Below are 23,664 nucleotides of genomic sequence, written 5' to 3'. Positions count from 1 at the left end.
CCCAGGGTGCTGATGTGGGCTGGCAGCAAGTGGCCCCATTCATCACAGGGAGTTACATGGGACATGGCCAGCAAGTGCCAATGGCATGTACCTGTCCATATATTTGGGAGAAAGCATCATGCTGAAGGCACAGCTCTTTAACTATCTGCAGGGCTAAGTGAGACCTACACTTCCCAAGCTCTGGTTTCAGGGCTGGTGAACATCTCCATCTACCAGCTGGCCATGGTACTTCACAGCTCAGGGGCTGCTGCTGCTGCTGCAATATCCTTCCCTGCATGGCAGCCCTGCACAAGGGCTCCTCTTGCATTTCCCCTTGAAAAATTCTTCAGTTTATAAGCAGACTTTTCACTTCCAGGGGACGGAAACCCCAAGGAAAAATAAACCACCACAGGCTTTGCTACCTACCCACCACCACTGCAAGTGGGGCACCCAGGGTTCATCTAAGGGCATTTGCAATCAGAACACCAAATTTCTTGCTGCTTGAGGAGGAAGAAAAGAAAAAGATGGTTACTTTGTTACACTGACATTTCTAGTCTCTCTGGATTAAAAGAGAGACATGTGCTGCAAGTTGTCCAATACAAAAAGCTCTGCTTCCTTTTGTAAATGAACTTTTTAACAGGTATTTTTAGGATAGAATTCTTTAGTTCTCTATTGCAAGTTTATAGATTTCATAGGTTGTGTGCTGAGCATTTACTTCTTCCAACAGATCCAAACCACTGCTTTGATTTTGTTTGCTTGTTTTACACCTGCCCCAGAAGTTTTCAGTATTTCTCTAGCAATTTGCTATGGTGTGCTGGAGATTGCAAGTCAGCTTAGCTAAAACCAATTTTGATTAATGTGGGAGATGAAAGCAAATGGCATGGGAGTGGTGGTTGGGGCATTGATGCTCTGAGGTGGCAAGAGGCAGTTTGGGGGCTGATGTAACAAGTTTGATTGCCAAATATTTCTGGTAAGGCACCTGCTGTCATGTAGCTTCAGGTAAGCCACAAAAACATGGAGGGGTGAACAATTAAAAAGTTAAATTACATTTAAATTAAAAAAAACAAAAATAAAACAGGGTGGGTTAACATTATCCCACTATTAGCCTGGATGACTGGCCCTTGCAGCTTCCCTTGGTTTCTATTTCACTTGCAGGACTTCAGGCTTGAAAGGTGTTTCCCTGGACATGAAACCTGCACAGCAAAACAGGAGTCACCTTTGGATGGCAGCTGTCCCTGTCCCCACCACAGGCACCTGTCATGCCTTGGCAACGTGATGAACTTTCAGTCTTGTTTTTTCCCTTGGTAACGTGAGAATAAGGTCACTCATTTTCTCTTACAAAACACAGACTCTAAATACTCATGTGCTCTATTGGAAAGAGTTCTCTGAAAGCCATGAGATTATTTGATCCATAGTAGGGTTTCTTCTTCCCTGAACACAACCTTGAATACTTAAAATTCTTCAGTACTTGTGGTCATTAACTTTTCCTTATTTCGCTCTACCAGGTATGTTGTTTAAACTCTACACTAATTCCTGCTGCTTCCAACACACAGGGGCAAAATAACTAATTTAATATGTCAGACACAGCTATGGAAAATAGAAACCATATGTGCCTAATGACTGAGGCTCAGCTGAAGTTAGTGCATTGTCTTTGTGCTGCAGCTGAATCCTAATGATTCTGTTCCTAAAACTGGTACAGTAAACCAGCACATTAGGTGTCCTCATTTAATGAGGAGGGAAATAAAAAAAGTCTGGAATATTTTAAACCAAGCATTTCTGGATCTAGAAGTCACCTCCACTCTGCAATCAATGGCAAGGCTCAGAAAGCTGCAGTTTTTTCAGACAAGTTTTTTCCAAGTGCAAGAAAGCAAGGCTCTTTATCTCCCCATCAGACCCACGCATCTGCCTTGCAGTCCCTCAGAGACAGCTACAATCTTATCAGATCACCTGGTGCACTCCAGGAAAATAGAGGGCGACACACTTTAATTTCATTCCCCAAGACGATGCACAGGTACATAAATTCACACCCGCTTGCCCCAGGGATTCAGGACCCCACTGACTTTTTCAGTGTCAGGATTCCTCCTCCTTATACTTTAATTTATGACCTGTGTGGAGGTAGAAAACTGAGTGTGTGCACAAAGCACCATCACAGCTGACCCAGCCCTGCTGTGTTGAAGAGGGCAGTATTTAACAAAGCCACGTGGAGGAAGGCTGGGATGTGTTTTCCAGACTACAGATGGCACAGGGATGACTTCTGTGGAAGTTCCTCCAAGGAATATGTGGGGCACACCTCACCAAGGGGACAATCCCCAAACAGCTCATTCCATTATTGATCTGTAGGCACAGGAGAATTGGTTTTTTTTGGAGCTTTGAAAGCCCAGAAAGCAGAGATGCAGCATATTGGCATTCTTCATTTATCAAAAGCCACCCCTTACCTTTGCTCTCAAGACATTGCATGAAGCAGCAGGCTGGCCCCTCCCCACCTGCCCAACTCCTGTTTATGCTTCTCATTCCACATTCTTCCATCACCTTCACTGTGTTGCGGTCCTGTGCATGCTACTGCTTCAGGCCAGCAAAGTTTCAAAGAACCGCTAAAATGCTGTCTAAAAGAAGTCTAAAAATTATGAGCTGTGAGGAACTGTTTGAAGGGGCAAGCATCACTCTGGATTGCATCATGTACAGGTTTTGAAGCTGGGCACTGGGAACAGGGAGTTGGGTACCCACCTTGAACACCAATCTTAAAATGGAGTTTTGAACCGTATGTTTTTAGGTAAAGAGCTTGATGCTGGCCGTGTGGAGGGGGCTCTTCTCAGTGTGCAGACACCTTCATGGCTGTGTGAGGGCAGCAGGCACAGCCTGGAGAGGGGTGGATGTTTTGTCCTTTGTAACACTGTGGTTTTTTAGAAGAGGCCTGCCTGAGGGAGCAGATGAAAGCAGCACCTCTCCAAAGGGAAGGAACGCGGCAACAGGACAGTAACAATTTTCCCCCTCACTGAGACCCATCATCATCCCGTGCCAAGCACTAGGAACTGAAATGTACTGAACTACTGCACAGACCCCCAGCAAACCCCTCCTCCCACTGCTCAGCCTTCCTGCTCCTAAGCTGGCAGCCAAGCTTGGGCAACTGAAGGGGACCCAAATATGTCCAGGTTTTTGGAGGATGGAAGATGCCCCAAAGCCTCCATCCTCTGCCAAGAGAAGCATTTAGGAGGGTGCAAAGCAGACCCAACAATAAGAAACCTACCTGGGAGAGAGGGAGGGTGAGATGGGAGGCAAAATCTTCCCAGTTAATACACAGTAGTGGCACCTGAAAGAAATTATTGGGGTGATGGGGAACACAAGTGCCTCAGGGCCAGCTTCCCTGTGGAGTGGGCCCCTGGTGTCTCTCCCAGCCCCTTGGCCATGCACAGTCTGGCACAGGTTTGTGACAGCTTGCCATGGCTCCTAAAAGCACCTGGCTTAAGCAGCATGAAAGTGCAATCTGGTTCATATCCTGGCCCCTTTGATCTCCATCTTCCAGAGGTTTAGGCCAGGCCCTTCATGCCGAGCACTGAGCAGAACTAAAACTATAGTGCAGTAGGATTAAGTCTTTTCTATCCCTCTCTGCAACGAATGCCCACAGGTTTGGGGATGTGAGGAAGCGACCTAGGGAGAGTGTGGTAAGCAAGCCCAGCAAGCCTGGGGCTGATAAGGGGTTTGTACCCAGTAGGTGCTTTTCCTCCCATCCTGCCTCCTGCTCCCCATTCCATAAGCAGGGGCTCTGACTGAGGGGGGGTGGGGGGGGGGCATTTAGACATTTCTGTAACTCACCTTCGGGATTTCACCTGCAACTCCAATCATCCCCGATTGTCAGCAGAGCAGCTGCTGCTCTCTGCTCTTTCCATCAGGTGCGTGCTCCACTGAGGTCAGCTGCTAAATCCCAAGGGAAAAGTCTCCCTCCGATTACTTTTTTTCTAGTAGCAGCTCTTTGTTGAGCTTCCTAGTACCGAGTCTTCTTTGGAAATGCGCACGTGGGATTTGTGAAAATAGGACTGAAAGATTCCGAGTGTGACCAGCTTGGCTGGCATGGGACAGCTGCAGCCTGACCTGCAGCACACAGCACTTACCATACTCTGAGGGCTGAAGGTCTGAGGTGGTTTTCTCTCTCACATGCAGCTTTTCTTTGGATGATGTGGCAGCAGAGTTCAGCTCTGGCTCTGAACTCCCCAAGCTATGTGGATTTAGTTTGGTATGCTCTTCCTCACCCTTCCTTCCTCACTTTGCCAGCTAAATTCAGACAAGGTGCTTGTATGCATAAGAGTTGTCAGAAGAACAACTTACAAGTACAGGAGCTAGAAAAGTCTTGAAGTATGAAGCTGGCAGCCCCCGAAGACCTGCAGGGACAATCCAATCCATCTGGTACTCCAGGGTGCAGAGCAAACAGACTTTTGACTAGTTCATAACCGCAGCATATGCAAAAGGCTCAATTATTGCTTCTTAAAAAGCCCAAATTATCTCCTGGAGTTGGAGACTGACAGCCACACAGTCTCCACAGCGTTATGCACGACTGAATTTTTGCTGGCTTATTCTCTGCTGTTCTGTACTGCCTCTAATTGCATTGCATTTTAACTGTTTAGCATTGTCAGAACTTCAGCCCCGGGGGCAGCGGAGGTGGTGAGAGCTCAATACATCAAATTACTACCCAAAGAGCAAGCAGACAAAAAGCAGAGCGGGGAGGGAGGGAAACAGACAAATGAGCCACATTCATTAGAAAAACAGCAGCCCTGACCAGGGAAGTGTCCTACTGATGACATGAGAAAGGTGAAAGTTGTTAATAATAATAAAGAACACAGTAACACAGTTGCTTTTCTATCAGAAAGCACCAAATCTGGAGAAAATAAATGCTCTGTGGAAAGCAGAGATGGAAACCGATGAAATGCTCCTTGCCCACATAGCACTACCTTTCTTCCCAGTTTTATTTAGCGTGGTTTTTTGTGGTATTGAGTTCTGTAGCTGCACTGTTTAGTGCTGCTCCTTTGAGTGCCATGATGTGGCCCCAAAAGCTGACATTGCTGCTACAGAAGCCCCTCCATGCAAGGCAGTGAGGCAGTTTCCCACAGGCAGGTTTGTGTTTCACTCTTGACCAGCCAGAGGTCCTGATTGCTGCTCCTCTCTTTGGAATTTTGCCACCCACGCAGGTCCTGAAGTGCATCAGAACTCTTGATGAGGCTACCCTATTGAGGCACCTCAGTAGCTTTGACCTCAAATAACAGACTAAGCTCTATGCAGCTTAACACCTTTAAATTACAGGATATTGTTCCAGGGAACAGGCCCAGCACAGCGCAGCGGCCACAATGTGACAGCCGCGGAACGAAGGGGTTACCTGTGGATGCCTGAAGAACAGCCCCAGAGCTGCCCACCATGGCACAGGGTCCCCAGGACCCAGCAGGACCTGCTGGGTGTCCCTTGTAGGCCACCACCAGGCTACTTGTGGGTCTTTGTCTTGCCTACCTGCAAAGCCATGGGGGGAGAAGATCACAGAATGATTTGGGTTGGAAGGGACCTTTAAGGTCTTGTCCAGCCCTCAAGATGAAGCAAAGACAGAGGCACATCCACAGGCACGGCCAGCACAGCCAGCAATAAACATGTTTGTGGTAGCAGAGAGGTTTCTGTCCTTGTTCCAGTGCAGCCTGATAGGGAAGTGCCTCTACTGTGGCTCTCCACCCAGGGAACATGCAGAGTGGATGTGAGGGAGCTGAGAAGATCCTTCAGCTGTCTATGCTGAAAATTTTGAGGGTATTGACATTTCATGTCAGCTGCACTCACCAGGGTTAATTAAAGTCTGTGTTTTATAGATTGTCTATAAACGGAAAGCTGCCTCAACTGGAAATCAATAGAGCAATCTTTAAGCTCTTTTATTTTATTACATATAGGGTTCTAATTGGAAAAAATTGAGGGCCGTAATTAATGGTGCCAGAGAGGTCCTGAGATGTATGTTCAAAGCGTCCTGAGGAGAGTGCTTTGCTGCAGGCAGCGTGCTGGAGATGCCCAGCATGCCGGGGCACAGCATTGAGGCCAGGCTCACTCAGCGCTGGTGAGTGAGCTCCCAGGAGCACTGCAGAAATCCAACAGCAAATCAATAGCCAGCACTCTGCCCAGAAATTGAGGGGACGGCTGTGAAGGCAGTGCTGTCACCACAGGGCACTGCAGAAAAGCCATATCTGCTGGCTGCTGACAACCAAGGAGTGTCACAGATGCTGCCAATGGCCTCCCTGTCCCGAGCCAGTGAGACTGATGTGCTTTATGCCTTTCTCTAAGTCTACTGTGCACTGGTATGCAGTGAAATGGTTCACCCCTCTTCAGTGGGGTGGAGTCATTCCAAAACCACAGGTGCCTTTGGGGCTTATGGAAGGTGAAGTATCCTGACAGGGCTACTGCTTTCCCTTGCAACAGCCTTGCTGGCAGGCCATACAACTTTCCCACAACAAACAGGCCAAGGAATATTTTTCATTTAAACAACTTTCTGAGCAGTGCCTGTGAAATAATTCTGTCCACAAACAATGGAGTGTCAAGGATCAGAATCATTCCTGTGATCCAATAAGCAGAATAAACCCCAGAAGACTGGCCCATTCACAAGCAGCCAACATGAGGCCCTCGGCCAAACGTGTGAGAATAAAATGTAAGTACTTAGAAGGCTAATAAGCTGCTTGTGCTTGAAAAGCATTTCATGCCTACCTCTTCAGCATTTACCTTTTAGAAATAATTATTTTCAACTTTTCTATGTTGTTTTTCTCATTTCTAGACCTTTTCCCTGTAAATAATGACAAAAGCATTTTTCTGTCTGTGAGTCAGATAAGTTACTTGATACAGCATCTTAGGGTAGAAAGCCAATAGTCAATAGACTGTGCCACATGGGGTTTTTTGTTTGGTTGGTTCTTTTCCTTCAGTGCCCACTTGTCTTGTTTAGAGCTGGGTCCAAAATCCCAGCATGCTGCAACTGGTCACTCCCAAAATATTGCAAAGCTTTTTACTGAGCAGGGTTAGACTCTGGGAAGAGCCCAGGGAAACTTTTCTGTGCTTGAAAACAGTGACTTGCTTTCCCAAGTTGAGCCTGAGATAAGCAGTGCTGAAAACACTTTCTCCTGGCAAAACTGAGCCCTGCACACTTTGCTGGCAGTGATTAATGATACCCCAAAGTCTTTGCCACCCAAATACGTTCTTTAGTCTTGGATTGTAACATGTAGATCAGAATTATATACTCGACCTACAAACTTGTTCAACAAGTAACTCACGAGCTGAACTAATTTGTAAGCAGATCCAGTTCAATATCATTTCTGTGGGCATGTTCATTCCACAGTGAAGTGGATGTCATTTACTGCTTTAGCAAATTAGGACACAGAAGCTGAAGAACACAAAATTTAAATAGGACTGTCCACAGAGGATTTAACCAAACTTTAGTGAAAAGACTTTTACAAATATAGATCCATTTTCCTGGTATTCTCATACAGACGAAACTCACAGTGGAGAACCAACTTTAACTTTTGGGGCTTTTTTTGCCATACTAGTGGCTAGAAAAACTGTAGTGGCTCTTTTAGACATGTATTACAGTGGAGCTGTTGAGCCAGACAACCTGAATTGATTTTTCATTTCTTTTTCATCTACCTGATCCATTGCATGTAACTTCTTTAAATACTGAGCTCTCTCTGCAGACAGTTCATCACTTCCCATTAAAGCCAATTCCAGCACCTCCAGCCCTGCAGAAGTGCCCCAAATATTCTTTCAAATCCTTTCTGTGCTTTACAGATATCCTTCAAGCAAATCTGTCTTCTCTCCTTCATACCAACATTAATTCCCTTGTGATTTTTAACAAGCATGGAAGTTCATATGTCTCCCTTTACTACAAGTTTTGTAATTTCAGGGGTTAAGAGGATCTCAGGCTCTTATTTCCGCTCTCCACTAAACTCACCTCTTTTACTTGATACACACTCAGCACAAGTCAGTCCCTTTGAGAGATGTTTCCCAGCCTTCTGATGAGTTGGTTGTCTGCCGTGCCCCTTATCATGAAGGGCCCAAACACCTTCCCTGTTTTGGTGTTTTTCACTTTTCCAGCATCAGGATTTGCAGAGGCCTGCTCTCTCCCCATCACTGATTGTAATGAGGAGGAGTTTCCACTTGCCACCTCCAGCATGCCTTCTGCAAGGTTTCATGGCGCTCCTGCCACCACCATGCCCAGAATATCTAATGCCTGCTCTCCAGGCTTGTCAGAAAGGGTCCAGCTCATTCTGTGATACAGGAATGTGGAGTAATGGACAATAGTTGTGCTAGACACGGGTAACAGATTACATTTCTGCAAACAGAAAAGGATAGCTACTTAATAAAGATAATACATTTTAATAGGCAGTACATTTTTTTTTTCTTGACGCAACATGGTATTTTCTGAAAGTATTTTGCACAAAAACACAAACAGGTATTTCACAATCTTTCTCTGCTTTTTTCTACTGTCCTTTCACTGTACAACATACCACAAAATATCTTGGGTTTTTAATCAACATGAAAATCCACAGTGACTGCTTTTTTTTTGAAGGAAACTTCATCAATCAGGAACCAGAATAGTTGTAGATGCCAACTAGCATATTTCAGATGGCCTGACCTTTCCAAAGTAGGCATCCAAGACTCCTCTGCTCCTGAAGAACACAAGTGATCCAGGAATACCTGAATGAACCACGTAAGTTCAGCTGAAGCATGGACACTTGTTTGTTCCCCATCTTTGATCAAGCTTCATCAAAAGTCTTCCATGGTGCCACTAAGACAGAAGATTGTCAGATCCAACAAAGTGGAAGTAAGAGCAATGGCCAAGCACAGGGAAAAAAACACTTTTCAGATTTGTCTATAGACATGAACTAATAAATCTGCTCAGTCTCTTACCATAATGCTGGGCAAGTTTTAATATTTCAGAGAAGGAAATTGGAGAGAGAAGTTCCTCAAAAGTGTTGCATCAATAGGTAACAAAACTTAGATGATCATCCTGGATCGTGGTCCTACACTTAGACCAACAGTTGTCTTCTTTCAATTTTCAATTTAAAAAAAAGTAATTCTTGGAATGCTACCAGTCAGTGGATTGAGACTGAGCAGATGCTCACAGTAATATAACTTTCAAACATTTATAGTTCTAGAAAGGTAGGGTACATGCAGATAGAAGCACTACTTGATATTTTGGAACTGCCAGCTCTGTACAAATTAAGAGCTACTGTAATTAGCACTTGAAACACTCTCTAAACTTCCAGAGTTATTCAATAACCCACAGGAATCCAATGCATTACTCAGAACACAGGGACGAAGGTTCATCTGTGAAATTGCTTCCCTTGCTGATTCCCACTGTGTGCCCCAGGCTATATGGGAGTCATATTTGTAGCACACATAATGCAATTAGCCAAGGAACAGGTGAAAACCAACTATTGCCTGCTACATTACAAGGATTATATTCAGTAATTTACAGAATTTAAAAGAGCCTCAGTGCAAGGTATATTCCTCCCTTCACAGAAAACAAGCACACACTTCAGCATCTCAGCCGGGCATCCCACCCTGTAAACATTTGTGACAAGCAAAGCATGTGCTACAGTGAGGAGTCTCATGGAAAACACTGAATTAATTTTCATAGTGGCTGTTTGCCCAGTCCTGTTTCAAGGGTCAGGCCCTGTTTGTATTCTGCTACATACAATTAAAAGATCCCTAGCTACCATAAGTTCAACAAAGTATACTGACATATTCCTTCCTCTGTGTGCAGAAAACATTTTTAGTAGCTACTATGCAAACATCACCTAATTTTTACATTATCTTCACCCTTCTTCTTTTTACATTCTCTTCAACCTGTTTCCCTGCTTTTACTATATGTGAAAATAATAAATATATATGATATACCAGTAATTAAGCCATCAAAAAATTACATGTCTTTCCAGAAGGGAAAGGAGATGCTTGAGATTTAGAAGTCAAAACCTGGTCATTAACACAAGTGCCCTGATGGTAAAAAGCTTCAGCTGCTCCACATTTCCCATTGAAATGCAACTTTGGTGGGATGTTCCTGGATATCGTGATAAAACAGGCTGCTTCACATCTGAAATGACAAGAGTATCTCAGGATTATTATTCCAGGTAAGGTTGTTCAGGAACATAAGAGCAAGCTAAAATGGAAGACACAGAATAAATCCAATATGGGTTAGACAATAAGGATTAAATTCATTGTCCAGGCCATTGTCTTGCATCCACACATACTGAACCACCTCTGGGTTTTCAATAATGTAGGCAAAACTGCGTTCTGCTGCTCTAATTCAAGGAACAAAGGAGGTAATTTTGTCCTTTTTATTGGCATCAGGAAAGCTCGGTCTCTGCATGCTAGAGGAAATGAGAATAGGTCAAAACCATCAAAGATGTTCCTCACATCTCTGATCAGCCAGGTATTTCTCAGTGGAGGGTGATGGGACCCATTCTAGAGGGGCTTCATCCTACAGTGCTGGTGGGAGGCTGGGCTTTGCCAGAGCCTCTGTTGGGTCCATCCCACACATGCTGGGACACCCAGCTCCTCAGAGCATCCTTCTCCCCTACCTCCTGCTCTACCCTGGTCACATAGGACCCTTCCCACAGCTGCTTCCTTCTCCCTCAGCAAAGGACCACAGCTCTCCACAAGCGAGAGAAGCAGCTCCATGGGAAGTGGATATTGTGGTGCCTGAGAAAGCTTCATACATGAAGGACAATGCAGTGCCCACATCAAAACCTGGGTTTCAGAGGTGCTCTGATGGTCTCTGCCCTCTCACACATAAAAATAGCATCCAGCACTTGCTGTGTATGTTAACCACCAAGGATTTCAAGAGGTAATAAACTACCTCAATCAAAGTGCTGGCTTTTTTCATGAAGTGAAAAAGATTCAGATTTTTCATGGAAAAAAAAAGGAGCAAAAAATTTCTGGGTACCAAATATTTTTTTTTAATAGGTATCTGCCTTTAAAAATCTATTCTTTCTCACACAAACAGAAAGAAAATTCACTCAGGGATTTACATCCAGGAAATGCTGAACAGTTAAAGTCACATGCTCTTGCCTATATAGGTCTGTCTCTGGAGCTGGAAGCTTCTTCAGTTTGCCTGTGAATCTGGTCACGATGGTGTGCTCAAGCTGAGCTTTCTTTAAGACATTTTTCCTTGAGGCTGCTGCCAACTTAAGTCATTGCTCTTTTTGGTTTGCATTTTTAACCCTTTTTTTTAGTTATGTGGCACAATACTGAGACTAAAAAGTATTAAAGGGACTGACAATCACTAATGTTATGGGATGGAAAACAAAGGCTATGAACTTACATATTTATTGCTGAGATGTGAAGAGTTGCCGAGTTTTATTCTTCCCATGAGATGAGTGCTCTCCTAAGAAACAGAAAATATATTTGCATCAGATAAACATGGAAAGACAAAAGGACCAATGAGTCTAGCAGGAACACATCACTGACCACTGTACAAACCAGCCAGTCTCCTTGTCAGATTTACTTAATGCCAAAAATTGTTCACACGATAGATTTTTAGTACTCTTCCTAGTTTATCGATTATCTCCCCTGTGATTTGCTCAAAAATGGTGGGTTACTACCACAATGTATTTTCCAAGGTTGAAGAGGAATAAGACTTTAATTAATTTATAGCTATGATTAGAACATTGAACTATAAAAATAAGAAGATAGAACTATAAAATTAATTTTTGCCAGTAACACTGACATCAGCTCAGTTCCTCCAAAGCAGAAGGATGAATATTTAAGAACTTCACACAGTTCTCAATCCTCCTTCCCTGGAGAAGCAGAGGCACTACCAGCAGTTACAGGCAGGCAAATAAGAATCCAGATGAGGACGTGTTTACAGATGTCCCGTTTCCAAGGGCATGACTCAGGAATGGCAGTGGAATTACTTTGTGTCAGAGATTTGTACATGGAGATGAACAGGGAGTGGCATTCACAGACTGTCCAGAGCCACATGGAGATAGGCATGAGGGTGGGAAAACCCAAATGCCTCCAGGAAACTGCCTTCTGCCTCCCTGCTCACCTGCAGGAGACAATTTAATTCCTCATGCACACATGAGAGGCAAGGAAGTGATGTATTACATTCCAGGAGAAGTGAATATGTGTTAAAAAGCTACAAATGATCAAGGGCCTGGGGTTGCAAATTGTAATACAAGTTAGGATTATAGAAAAATTCACTGATTAGGCATTTAAATGATTAGCAGCCAAATTAAATAGTTGCACTCCTGAAGAGAATGGAAAAGACTTATCAATAGTTTTCCAACAGCTTTTCTTCACAGCAAAAAAGGCTCTTTAATTTAGTCCAGCTTTTTGGAGATGAGTACAAGACTTGGTATCTGCTAAAAACTGTTCAACAATAATGTGCTGGAATTGTGTTCACTTCCCAAGGGTTCAATTTTGGAAAAAAATATTTTAAAGTAATTTTGAAGTGTTGCTAAGATAGAGCTTCAGAAGTTCTGATCATGTCACATTTCAGGTAGAGAAAAGGGAATCACAGGTTTCTTCTAGGAAAAAAACTGAAACATCTTAACAAGGCATATTTTTTGTTAGATAAAAATCTTGTTTTGAAAAGCTAAAATAAAGTGAACCAGTTCAAATATTGCACAGTTTTATACTAACAAAGGAATGATATTTTCAAGAACGCTCATTTCTTTTTTAGTTCTTTTCCCCTTCTGCATGTCTCTACTTTCCTTGCTTAATATGTAGAAATAGAAGATTAAATAGAGAATGAAAGAGAGAAGTTGGCAAAACTATTTAAAAAAGAAGGCGATGGAGAAATTAATTGTGAAATATATTACCATGCAGAAGATACTCAATAGTGGTAATAAATATCAGTACTTTTCTATCAATTCCACTCTCAGCTGTTTTTTCTGCAGACAGATTCACATGGAAGCACCCCAGGAGAATAACATGTCTAAGGGCAGGCTCCAGAGTCAACGTAGCTCCCTGATTACATCCCATTTATGCCACTAGACCTTGGATCAGAGTATGAAATGGGCAAGCAGCGTTGGCTGCAGAAGGCAGAGTGTTTGAGTGGTACCTGCCCACAGCGGTAGCCAGGCCAGGGAGGGTGACTCTGCCTTTCTGCACACCCTGAGACTGCAGCACACAGACACTCACGCCCTATCCAGATTTCCTGGTGCTACACACTTTATCCCTGGAACAGTGAACAGTGTCCCCCTATAATATCAATGTCTGGTGAGGAATGGATGCAGGCAGGGATGCTCTATGTTGCTTTGCACATCCAAGAGGGCAGGAGCCTGCAAGACTTGTGAAACGAAACCAAGTTATGGCTGCTCCATGGTTGCAAATATGCCTGAAGATATTTTTGTCCTAAGGTCTGTGATCATTAGTGCCAGCCAACAATTCAGTGACGATGAGACAATGATTATACACTGGAGAAGAAGTGGTCACAGATGCTCTCTGTTCAAGAGATAAAAGGGTAATGGATGGATTTAGATACAGGGCTGCAGTATGCCCGGAGACTGCACAGAGACGTGTCCAGATCAGTTTGGGAGTTCAATGGTTCAGCAGTTTGATGTTCTGCTAAATATCCAGATGCAACTCAAAGAGCAAACCAAGAAGAACATTCAGACTAGGTGCAAGTAAGAAGACATTTATATTGATCTCAAAACAGCCTTAACTGACACAAACAGGTTCCAAGACTGAAAAAAACCCAAACTTGCCCCCAAACCATCACCCACCAAAACAAATGGGTTAAACCTTGCTTCCCAGAAAGGAAATGAAAACTAAATACTTGTGTTCAGTAGCTTGTTAGAACAGATGGCATTTTAATAGATTGAAGAAATTATTTCATACTGAAGTTTTTGGTGACTGAGAAAATAGAGGGTGCACTGGAGGTGCTCAACCAGTCCAGATAGATTACCTGGATCCTTTGAAGGCTGTCACAGAATCATAGAATTGTTAAGTTTGGAAAAGACCTTTAAGATCAAGTCCAACCATCAACCCAGCAACATCACCATGTTCACCACTAAACCATGTCCTCAAGTGCCACATCTACACATTTTTGAACACTTCCAGGAATGATGACTCTGTCACTGCCCTAGACAGCCTGTTTCAACAACATCCCTTTTTGTGAAGAATTTTTCCCTAATATCTAATCTAAACTACCTTGGTGCAACTTGAGGCCATCATTGAAAGAGAAAGGGTGCAGTTCCACAAAATATACCAACAAGAGCAAAATTGCTGCACAACATCGTCAGTGAAAAACTGGGATTTTATTTATTCTGAATTATGCATTTAGAGAAAGATGATACACAAACTCTAGTTTTGTGCAGCAGGAGATGGAAGGTATCAGGAGAAACCTGAACTGTCAGCTGCTCACTATATAGGTATTCAGCATCTTGAATAAAGGTATTGGTTGCTGTTCTGATATTCTGATCCAATTTGATGGATAGTATGGCAATAACTTTCTGATAATGGGTTGAAAATTCACTGTACATTTGTCCACCTTGAAAAGTAAGTGTGCAGCCTCAGAAAAATGGGAGATGAAGGGAACTGGAAGAAAGTATTTGGTGCATTTAAAGTGCTACCAACTGCACAGCTGCAAGTGCTACGTGACCCCCTTTACCTGTGGTCCTGCCTTGTGACACCTCTCCTGATGGAGGAGGAGTTGTGGGCTCAGATAGGTTGGCAGAGGGCAGTGAGAAGCCAACCTCACATATATCACGCACTTCTACAAAAACTGAAAGAAATGATGCACAGTTTGAGAAAGAGGCCTTAGGCAGAATATTTGGAAAATGAAGTCAGATACTGATGTGGAAGTTTTAGCTGACATGCAAAGCCTCACATTACCCCTTTTATTCTCCCTCTCATACTCCAGTGTTGCATCTGTTTGTTGATTTTTGTCTGAAATTGGATTGCAAAAACAAAGACATAGGCATCATGAGGTCTCTAACTATTACTGTCATATAACAGACAGATCTCTAGTCAAACTATCAGGTTCATTGCTGCAGGAGGCTGCAGATATCACAGCAAACCAGACAAATTTGTGGAATTAATAGCCACTGAAATCTGGGAAACACCAAGGATACAAAGTCTGATTCAGGATGTCTCCAAGCCACGGACTGCTGAAAGACTATGGTGGAGGACAGGCTATTGGAGTCCTTTCCTGTTTGTCACGCTTCCTTTCACACCTCATGTGATCCACCCTCAGTGACAGGATTTGAGGCTACATAGATCCAAGGTCCGAGCAGGTACAGCTGGCTCAGATGATGGTTTCTTAGCCTCAGTACTAAAGGAGTCAGTGCTGCAGCAACCACTACAATACAGCACAGGTCTTTCATACACACAGCCTCCATGTGGCTACCCTTTGAACACTTCTGCTAGAGCCTTGGTCACTGATCCACCCAAAGAAATTGGCAGCGTAAGCACTGGGCCTGATCCGATACACCCTGCACGCATTCTCCTCTAAAACAAGGCCGTGGTTCAAAAGGATAAAGATAAGGAAGACATAAAAGAAAAAAAAAACAACTTTTGTACTCATAAATCCTCATCCTTCAACGTACTTGTTTTGAGTTCATGGAAGGTAGACTGAGTACATGGATACTGAGGGCTGTTCCAAGCTGAAAGATAGCCAGGAAAGAAATAGTGCTGCAGTGAAAATGCAGGGTTTTATTCCTAATTAAAATTTCACTTGTGCAGTATTTGTTTTGATTTTTCCCTCACAAATATATCCATTTCTAACTATTAATGTTGCATCCTGATGCCCATGTACCTGAATAAGTAATGGGTACAATCAACTGAAATTACAGATTACAATAAGGTCAGTTTTGAAGCTCTGAAACAAACATTTCTTTGTCTCACCATTGTGGAAGGATATTGGATTAATCTCACTACAACTGGCCCTCTTCCCCTGCCCCTCCACATTTGATTCAGAATCTGAATATAGTATTCAGAATACACACACACTGCAGAACATCATGACATAAAAGAGAGTACAGACTGAGTACTATGAGTACAGAAAGCCTTTGACCTGGGTAAAGCCCTCTGACATTATTGGGAAAGCTGGAAGAAAAAGGATGTAAAAACAGTCTTTCACATAAAAAATAGGTTGTACCGCATCTCAAATTACATTGTCTGTAAGAAAGAAATTAATTGTGCTGTTATTTCACTGTAATATCTGCTGCTGAGAAATTGCTGGTAAGTGGCACTCAGGTTTGGAGCAAAGAATTAAAGCAAGCTTTCCATAAAATCTGATTGCAGAAGCCTATCTTTTATAAAAGTATAAAACTACCTCTGCAGACACAGGGGAAAAAAATGTCTGTTTTTACCACGCTGAAATAAAAGAAAGAGGGGTGTATTACAGATGCTGGAGAACAGCATTAACTGGGAACCAGTAGCTAGGTTTGATGTGGGCCAGTGGGTCCAGCACCTGCAATGTACTGCAGCTCCCCTGCCACACACTTCACCATTTCCCTGCAAACTGCTCCTCGCTATGGCTAGCACGACAGAAGGATCTGAAAAATTCACCATGGCAGAGAGAGGGTGTGTGGAAAAGTTCAGGTGAAGGACAGGAAGGCAATTGCTGCCGAATGGGCAGCAAAGAGTGGGAGGTGGCTCCCTCATGAGGAGCATCTCAGAAAACTGCAGGCTGTAAAGTCAGCAAATGCTTCACAGGGGAAAACATCACCTGACCCTCAGCAGTCTGAATCTAAGACTGCTTTAAAAACCCTTGAAAATATGCACAGCTCACAAGTCAAATTAGAAATACAGCAGGAAGCATATGCTGTTTTGACTACAGTTTGACTATGTTTTTGACTATGGTTTTGTCCAAAAGTTTCAGCTGGAAGTGTGTGCAGTCAGAACTTGGTGGTGAGAGTAAACACAAACAGAGTCCAACCACAAGCTGTAAGGAGCTAAGAAAGTTTATTCCACAGTTTCTGTGAAGAAAGAAACACAACTTCAGGCTATTATACAATACAAGGTTAAAAAAATAGAGTATCAGAAAGTGAGAAAGAAAAGGAAAGGGAGGGAGGTACTTGACATCTTTCTCTGTTGCAAGGCGAACCTTTCCTACAAAGCGGCATCTAGGTGTTCTACCTGCAGGGGGAAAAACATAAGACCCTGAAACTACATCTCAGAATAGGAAACAGAAAAAATCAGTATCATATCCTACATTAGCAGGAACACCCACTCTTACTGTTCCTAAGCATGCAGCATGCCAGCAGACTGCTCTTCACTGACCTACACTGCTTATCTTGCAAGTAATTGGAAGAGGGAAGGGAATTTCCATTGACAGAGTGTCTCATCTAGGGGGTCAGATTCTTCTGCTCCTAAAGACATCTGGATCCTAGATATAAAGAAAAAGAGGTCAAAGTCCCAATGCATGTTGAGAAACCTCATGGCCCACTATGGAACTATACCCCCTCACAGGGGTAAATTTCCCTTGGTTGGGTCCATAATGAGGTAAGCACCAAAGATTTCTTACCTTCTTAAATGTCACGGTCTGTGCTTAGATGTACTCAACATAACAGGAAACAAGGTCTGCACCAGCTCCTGATTTGTCCCATTGTTCCAAAACCACATCTGTGGTTTGATGAGTGAGGCAGAACAATTAGTCTCAGCATTTGGAGGGTTGTGGAAAGCAGTGACAAAGACAATGTCATCCCACCACATTGTTTCAGAACATCACAGGATTTTCCATGTCCAAGCCCTAGCACCACAGTGGGTTGTCTTGAGGTACATTCAGTTGAAGCAGCAGATAACAGCTCTAAGGCCATCATTCCTGTTGAACAGCAGCAGCTTTTGGAAGAGATGTGGAGCGTATGGAGAATGCAAGTTTTTCTGCTTCCTCGGTTCATGCTATCGTGCACTGCACTGCCATCTCAGAGCACCTCTAGGTATTAAACGGTCTCTTTCCCCAGCATGATTGCAATAGGTTAAAGGGGTTTCAAATGGACCAGGTTAAGTGTCTCCCAAATATCCATCTTTGCCTGGTACATTTTCTCATCTCTGTTTAGTAGCAACACTTGAATTTTCATTTTTGTCCACAATGGGTATCCTTGGAAGCCCTAATGCAGACAAGTACCACAGACCCTTCTCCAGCCTCAGGTGCCTTTCAGCAAACTCAGTGCAGAACAGGCAATACCCCTACAAGCCAAGTAAGTCATATCCTACCCTTTCACCTCAAAACAGCTCAGTCTGGTCATAAATCACGCTTTATTGGATCAGCTTATGCTTAGGTGCCAAGATTATACCCATGCCGGAAATATTATGTCACCTGCACATCCCTACAAGACTTTACATTGAATATTGAACTGGTGTGCTTCCATTAAAAGGCCTTTCATACATTTTACCTGCTCTAGAATAGTTATTCCAGGCAAGGGCCATAAAACAAAATTGTCAAGTCATTACTCAGGTATCAATACTTCTATCACGCATCATACACCTGTATGGAGTAGCCTTACCCAATTTTCTATTTACTATCCTTTCTGTAACTGAACAATTTTCATTCCTTGATGTTTTTCATCAGTCCTAAAAAGGTGATCAATACCCTTGCTGTTTCTCAGTGTAATACACAAGAACCCTTACAGAAAAAGTTAGGTCTGTTTTCAAGACAGGCAATACTTTAACCTCATGCCTGATGGTATTGATCTCTTAGTCATCAATTAAAACCCTTCATCTTATATTCTCAGGAAATATAACTGTCACTGACAAGCAAAATGTGCAGTTCTGTGGGCTATGTTGAATCTCAAATAAATATTTTTGCAGGTAGATTTTCTAGAATGCTGTATTGTAGAAGACCATTTATTCTCCCTAGGGAGAGTCACCCTAAATTTGCCTGTACAGCCAACATGAAATGGCTGCCATAAGTCCTGCATTTGTACTTTAGTGTAAAACTTCTGAGACGATTCAGCATCCTGAGCATTTTTATCCAAGACGAGTTTTCAAGTTAGATGCAAGAAGAGGCACTTATCTTGCATCAGGTGTTGCAGTTCACTGACAAACATGCATGAAAAATTTACTGAGTCTAGTTTAGTTTTCAGGTTTTTTTACTTTACATCAATTCTACACCAGTTGTGCCTTAGAGCTCAAAGCCATTAGCAATTCCATCTTTCTAAGAAGACTTATAAAAAATGAGAATATTAAAGCTCCATTTTACCTAGTGTAATACCATTAAAAACATTACATAAGTCCAGGCTTAATTGAAAACCATTCTTTTCCTGTACTCTTTTCACATTAATTGTAGGTATTTGAAATAATACTCTTGAATTCAGCTGTGTCTCTGAAAATGGAGTCTTTCCTTTTCCTTTCATTTCATATTCAGAACCTAATTTTAGAAGTCCTGAAATAGGATCCTTCAGTAGTCCATGGACTGCCACAGGTCAGCCCGTTCCAGCTCAAGGCAGATGGGATAAACAGCCCTCTGGACACATACATCTCTTTCAACTATGTGCAGCTGGCATAGTTTTTAGACAGATAAAATAAGGCAAGATTAAACTCACCATAACCTTTGATCAAGATCTATGCACAACACTGACACAGGGTCCTTCTAAGTTGCTAGCTTGAACAGTTTGTAGGTCCGTATTTGTCCTGTATATATTTTACAAAATTATATAATCTCAAAGTCTTCTGTTTGGAATAAAAAGCAAAAATGAAAAAAAACCCCCAATGTATACTTCTAATAAAGCTTAATTTGAATACATATCAAAGCAGAATTGCACTGTATATATGCTTGACCTTAGGGAGGAGCTGCCTATTGATAGTGAGAGGATGATGTAGCCCTGCCTGTAAAGTTTAGGCTGCTCTTTAGATCTTTCTTTAGATCTGCTTTTTAGGTCTTTCTACTCACAGCTCCTTGTAGTTTTGCTGGTATGTGCAGAGACAGCCACAACACACACTTTTTAAACAGCTGGACCAAGGAAAGAACACAGGCAAAGAAGTTTTATGCAGGGCAATTGTTGTCAGTAGCTGTGAGAAGGCCCATGAGTCAGACAGTTCTTGTGTCTGTACTATAAGAAATATTTGCCTTTATGCCTGAGCTTTTAACGAAGCAAGTAAATCTGATTCCAATGGGGAGGCATCCTAACATATTTGAAATACCTGTATGAGTGACAGATATTTCTGGAAGAAAGAGACCCCTCTGCCAGAGTGCTTTTAATTTAAGAAGTAAGTGGGTCTAAAAACCTGGGCAAAGCAGGACTTCAATTTCTGTGAAAGCATGTTTAATTTTGAAACATATGATGATGTAAGAATTCAAGAGAAAATGGCAGCTAGTTTAAATATGAATTGTATTAATGAGAAGAGGGCAAGAATCTTGTCTTCTAAGTGGTTATGACTCAAACCTTCTAATTATAGCATGCACAAATCATACTTCAGTATAAAGGAATATCAAGCATCCTCTGGATGGAAGATGCTCAGATAATCCGTGAGCCAGTAGCTGATTAACAAGCACCAGAGCTCATCTGGGGAAAAAAAAAGTGAGCCTGTGTCTTTTCTCGTTTACCCTGCTGTAAGCCACAAACATTTCTGCTACTGTCAATGAAGTCACTTTATTTCTGAAATGGCATGAGGGCAGAATCAATCAAAAAATGTCCATTAATTAGTTTCTAACTTAATTCAGTTTAAAAAACAAGCAAACAAACAAAAAAACCCAACAGTGGGGCAGAATTATGTGTCCTGTGGTGGAGCAGGCCCTTCCTGTGCCACTCTACCCCTAGCTCTGTGTCATGAGGCCATGGGGAGGGACCTTGCCCGACTCTGATTTGTTGCAACGGCTGCCAGAGATGCCCTGTAGGTGTTTTAGACTGCATGAAAAGTTCTGGGAGTTGCAGAGAAGGCTGGAGAGTCTAAATTGTGCCTCTCCAGCAAGCAGAGGATAGTTCAGATCAAGTGCTGTATTTCAGAGGACTTCCCAAGGATTTGGACAAAAGGAGAAAGCAGCGATTGGTCAACCTCAGAAATGTCAGTAGGAGAAACAGATGGCCAAAAAGCTTAAAGACAAAAAAAGAGCTTTATACCTAAAAAGTAGGAAGTAAGCGATGGAAAGACTTCTGCAGATGAGGGGGGACCTACATGACTGAGAAAGCATTGGGTGAAGGTGTGAAGTATCACCATGGCTAGCTCTACCATGAGAGATTTAGGGATTTTGATTGATTAGTCAGAATTTTGTTCTGCCTCAGTCTTATTTTGTGCTACTCCATTTTTTTGCAGAATTTATTACTCCATCCATCTCTTTCCTTTGAGACTTTGCTTTCTTTTGTGCATGTTATGAATAACCTTTGCTCCTTTAGGCTTTATATCACTTATTTTGTAAGAACCTGAAGCACAGGACAGAGGGATTTGCAATGAGAGTAGGATTTTGAATGCAAGGGGTGACTGAGTACAGGGCTCAGTCACTGTACACTGACTGACACCAACTCCAACAGAACCCTGATTACATACAGCACTGACTCCAAACCTTTTGATCCCTGGGATATTAGCTTAGTTGGTTGGAGCATGGTAATAACCACATCAAGGTTATGGGTTTGATCTTCATGTGGGCCATTCACTTAAATTCACCTGAGGGTCCCTTCCAGCTCAGAACATTCTGTGATTTTGATATTACCAGTCCTCAAACCTCCTTTTACAGCCAGATCTAGCTGATAAATACTGTGATCACTGTTACTCCTGAACATGCCTCGCTAGATCGCTTACCATCAATGATTTTAAAAAATATTTTCCTAAACCAGTCCTACTTCTCATTCCCAAGTACTGACAGCACACACAGAACAGCTGAACTGCAGCTCTACAGGCTCCCAGTCTGGGCATTTGCACTATAGAGGAATTGTTTGCAGCGACTTTGACCTGACAGGAAGTGAACATGGGCTTGCTATAAGAAATGACATCCCAAAAACTGCTCTTCTCTGAGCTCAGACAGGGAAACAGACATACACACAAAGGCAACACTCACCAGTCTCAGAAGAAGTTGTCTTCACAGAAAGAAGTTTGACTCCTTCTTTGTCTGACTGGGCCCTGTTGAAGTCAGAAAACATTTAAGCAGACAGACAGCACACATGTTGGTCAGCCAAACAAAACTCTAAAATGATGGTCCCAAGGAGGCAGCATCTACTCCAGTCTACACTGGCAGGCTTAAAAAAGGCTTTGCATGGGGTCATGAAGTGGAAATCTTGGTGGTGGAAAACACCATATAACAGTATCTCTGAAAATACCTTTCTCTTACAATATGTAATAAATCACGTTTAATGACTCCAGGCTTAATCTAGGACTTCACAGAGGAGATACATCTGGGGAAAAGGAGTCATACTTTTTCTGTCAATGCAAGCCCTTTAGACATATTGAATTGCAAAGAAGGACCACTTCAGATGCCCAGGGAGTCAAGGCTACCAAGTAAATCAGCAGCCCAAATGTTGCTTTTGGTCATAGAAGTGGCCACTGCCAAGCTCAATGGCCTTTAGCACGTATCTTCTAATGGATCTTTCTCAGTTTCCCTCTCCTCACACTCCTTATGCCGCTACTATTTCAACTGAGCCTACGCAAATGGTCTAGTGGAAACAAGATGGGACAGAGGAACATGATATAATGGGGACCAAAAGAAATATAAATATAAATAAGTAAATATAAAAATAACCCACAATAAAAAGGAAACACAATAAAAAGAAAGAAAACATGAACAAAAGAAGGGGAGTGGGAAAAGATGTGGGGGGAGAGGGGAAGGATCAATGGGGCAAAAAGTGGAAAAAAAAAGAAAAAGACTGGGCCAATGAGTCCTGTGGCACAGTATAAGCTGTTTATCCATTTCAAAATGACCACTTGCAAAACAGTTGAGAGTCACCACATTTCTACCCATGCTGAAACAGCTGCTTATCATGCATACAGGTCTACAATAACTGCAAGTGCAGCACTTTCAACAGGATATTTCTCTTTGGGCTGGCAACTGATTATTATGTTTAAACAGAGAAAGATGAAAGAAGATCCTATGCAAAATCTGCTACATTTACAAGTGCCCTGTGATAGATCTCAAAGCAATCAAAAGGATTCAACTTACTGTTCAGCACCGTTCTCTTGTCTCTCTGGAAGAAGAAAAAAAGTTAATACCATTTTGACTGCTGGAACTCAAACCCCAGACATTTAGACATGACTATTGCAGCTGCTGGCACAAGGCTCAGTTCTAATTTTGCAGTATTGCATTAAGTTCTGAAAGGCAGGAAAGGACTCCACTACTAGAAAAAGTAGTAAAGTAGGTGTGTTTTATTCCAGCGCTGGGACGCATGGGGGATCGCTCCTCCAAAATCATGCGTGCCTACAGCTGTTTTCAGCTCGGTATTTATTGGGTTACAAGTTCCATATTCATTATGTTTCCTAACAAACTCATACATATTCATCACCTAGCCCCGCCCAGCCTCGCTTCGTATTATAATGAACTCAAAAGTCATTTACATCCGCATTGCGCTTGCGCAGTGTTGTCTGGTGGTTGTGGTAGGGGTCTCTCGGGGGTCTTGCGACGAAGTCAGGGGAGTCTTCCTCGTCTGAACTTTTCACCTTTCTCTCCTGCGCATGCTCTTTTATACCTTTGGCCTGGGTTTAAGCTTTGGGACTGGTTTGAGCTAGTTTTGGGATGAAGCAGGATGCCTGTCTGAGACTCCCCCTGGTTTTATCAGCAGTCTCTTATCTTCTTCTTCCTGCTCTGGTATGCTGACC

General features: G+C 42.7%; 1 protein-coding gene across 6 annotated transcripts in view; it reads right to left on the bottom strand.

Moving 5' to 3' along the window:
* Nucleotides 1–8,329: 8,329 nt before the first annotated feature.
* Nucleotides 8,330–23,664, bottom strand: part of LOC138100941 (endomucin-like) — a 74,958-nt gene continuing 59,623 nt past the window's right edge. For 2 of the 6 annotated variants that reach the window (XR_011146980.1, XM_068998775.1), the window contains 4 exons: nt 23,012–23,036; nt 21,917–21,978; nt 11,300–11,362; nt 8,330–10,069 (listed from right to left, as the gene is read on the bottom strand). Coding sequence is in view for 3 of the 6 variants with exons in the window: in XM_068998775.1 (XP_068854876.1) it covers nt 11,304–11,362; nt 21,917–21,978; nt 23,012–23,036 (146 nt within the window). In the remaining 3 variants the exon portion in view is untranslated. Of the gene's footprint in view, nt 10,070–11,299; nt 11,363–16,873; nt 17,065–17,208; nt 17,315–17,452; nt 17,551–20,842; nt 20,958–21,916; nt 21,979–23,011; nt 23,037–23,664 lie in introns of those variants that run through there. The other 4 variants (XM_068998774.1, XM_068998776.1, XR_011146978.1 and 1 more) reach the window with 3 other exon arrangements.

The sequence above is a fragment of the Aphelocoma coerulescens genome, unplaced genomic scaffold (assembly GCF_041296385.1).
Source record: "Aphelocoma coerulescens isolate FSJ_1873_10779 unplaced genomic scaffold, UR_Acoe_1.0 HiC_scaffold_171, whole genome shotgun sequence".
Classification (NCBI taxonomy): domain Eukaryota; kingdom Metazoa; phylum Chordata; class Aves; order Passeriformes; family Corvidae; genus Aphelocoma; species Aphelocoma coerulescens.
Note: the sequence above shows the minus strand (reverse complement) of the source record. Positions and strands in the feature narration are given on the sequence as shown.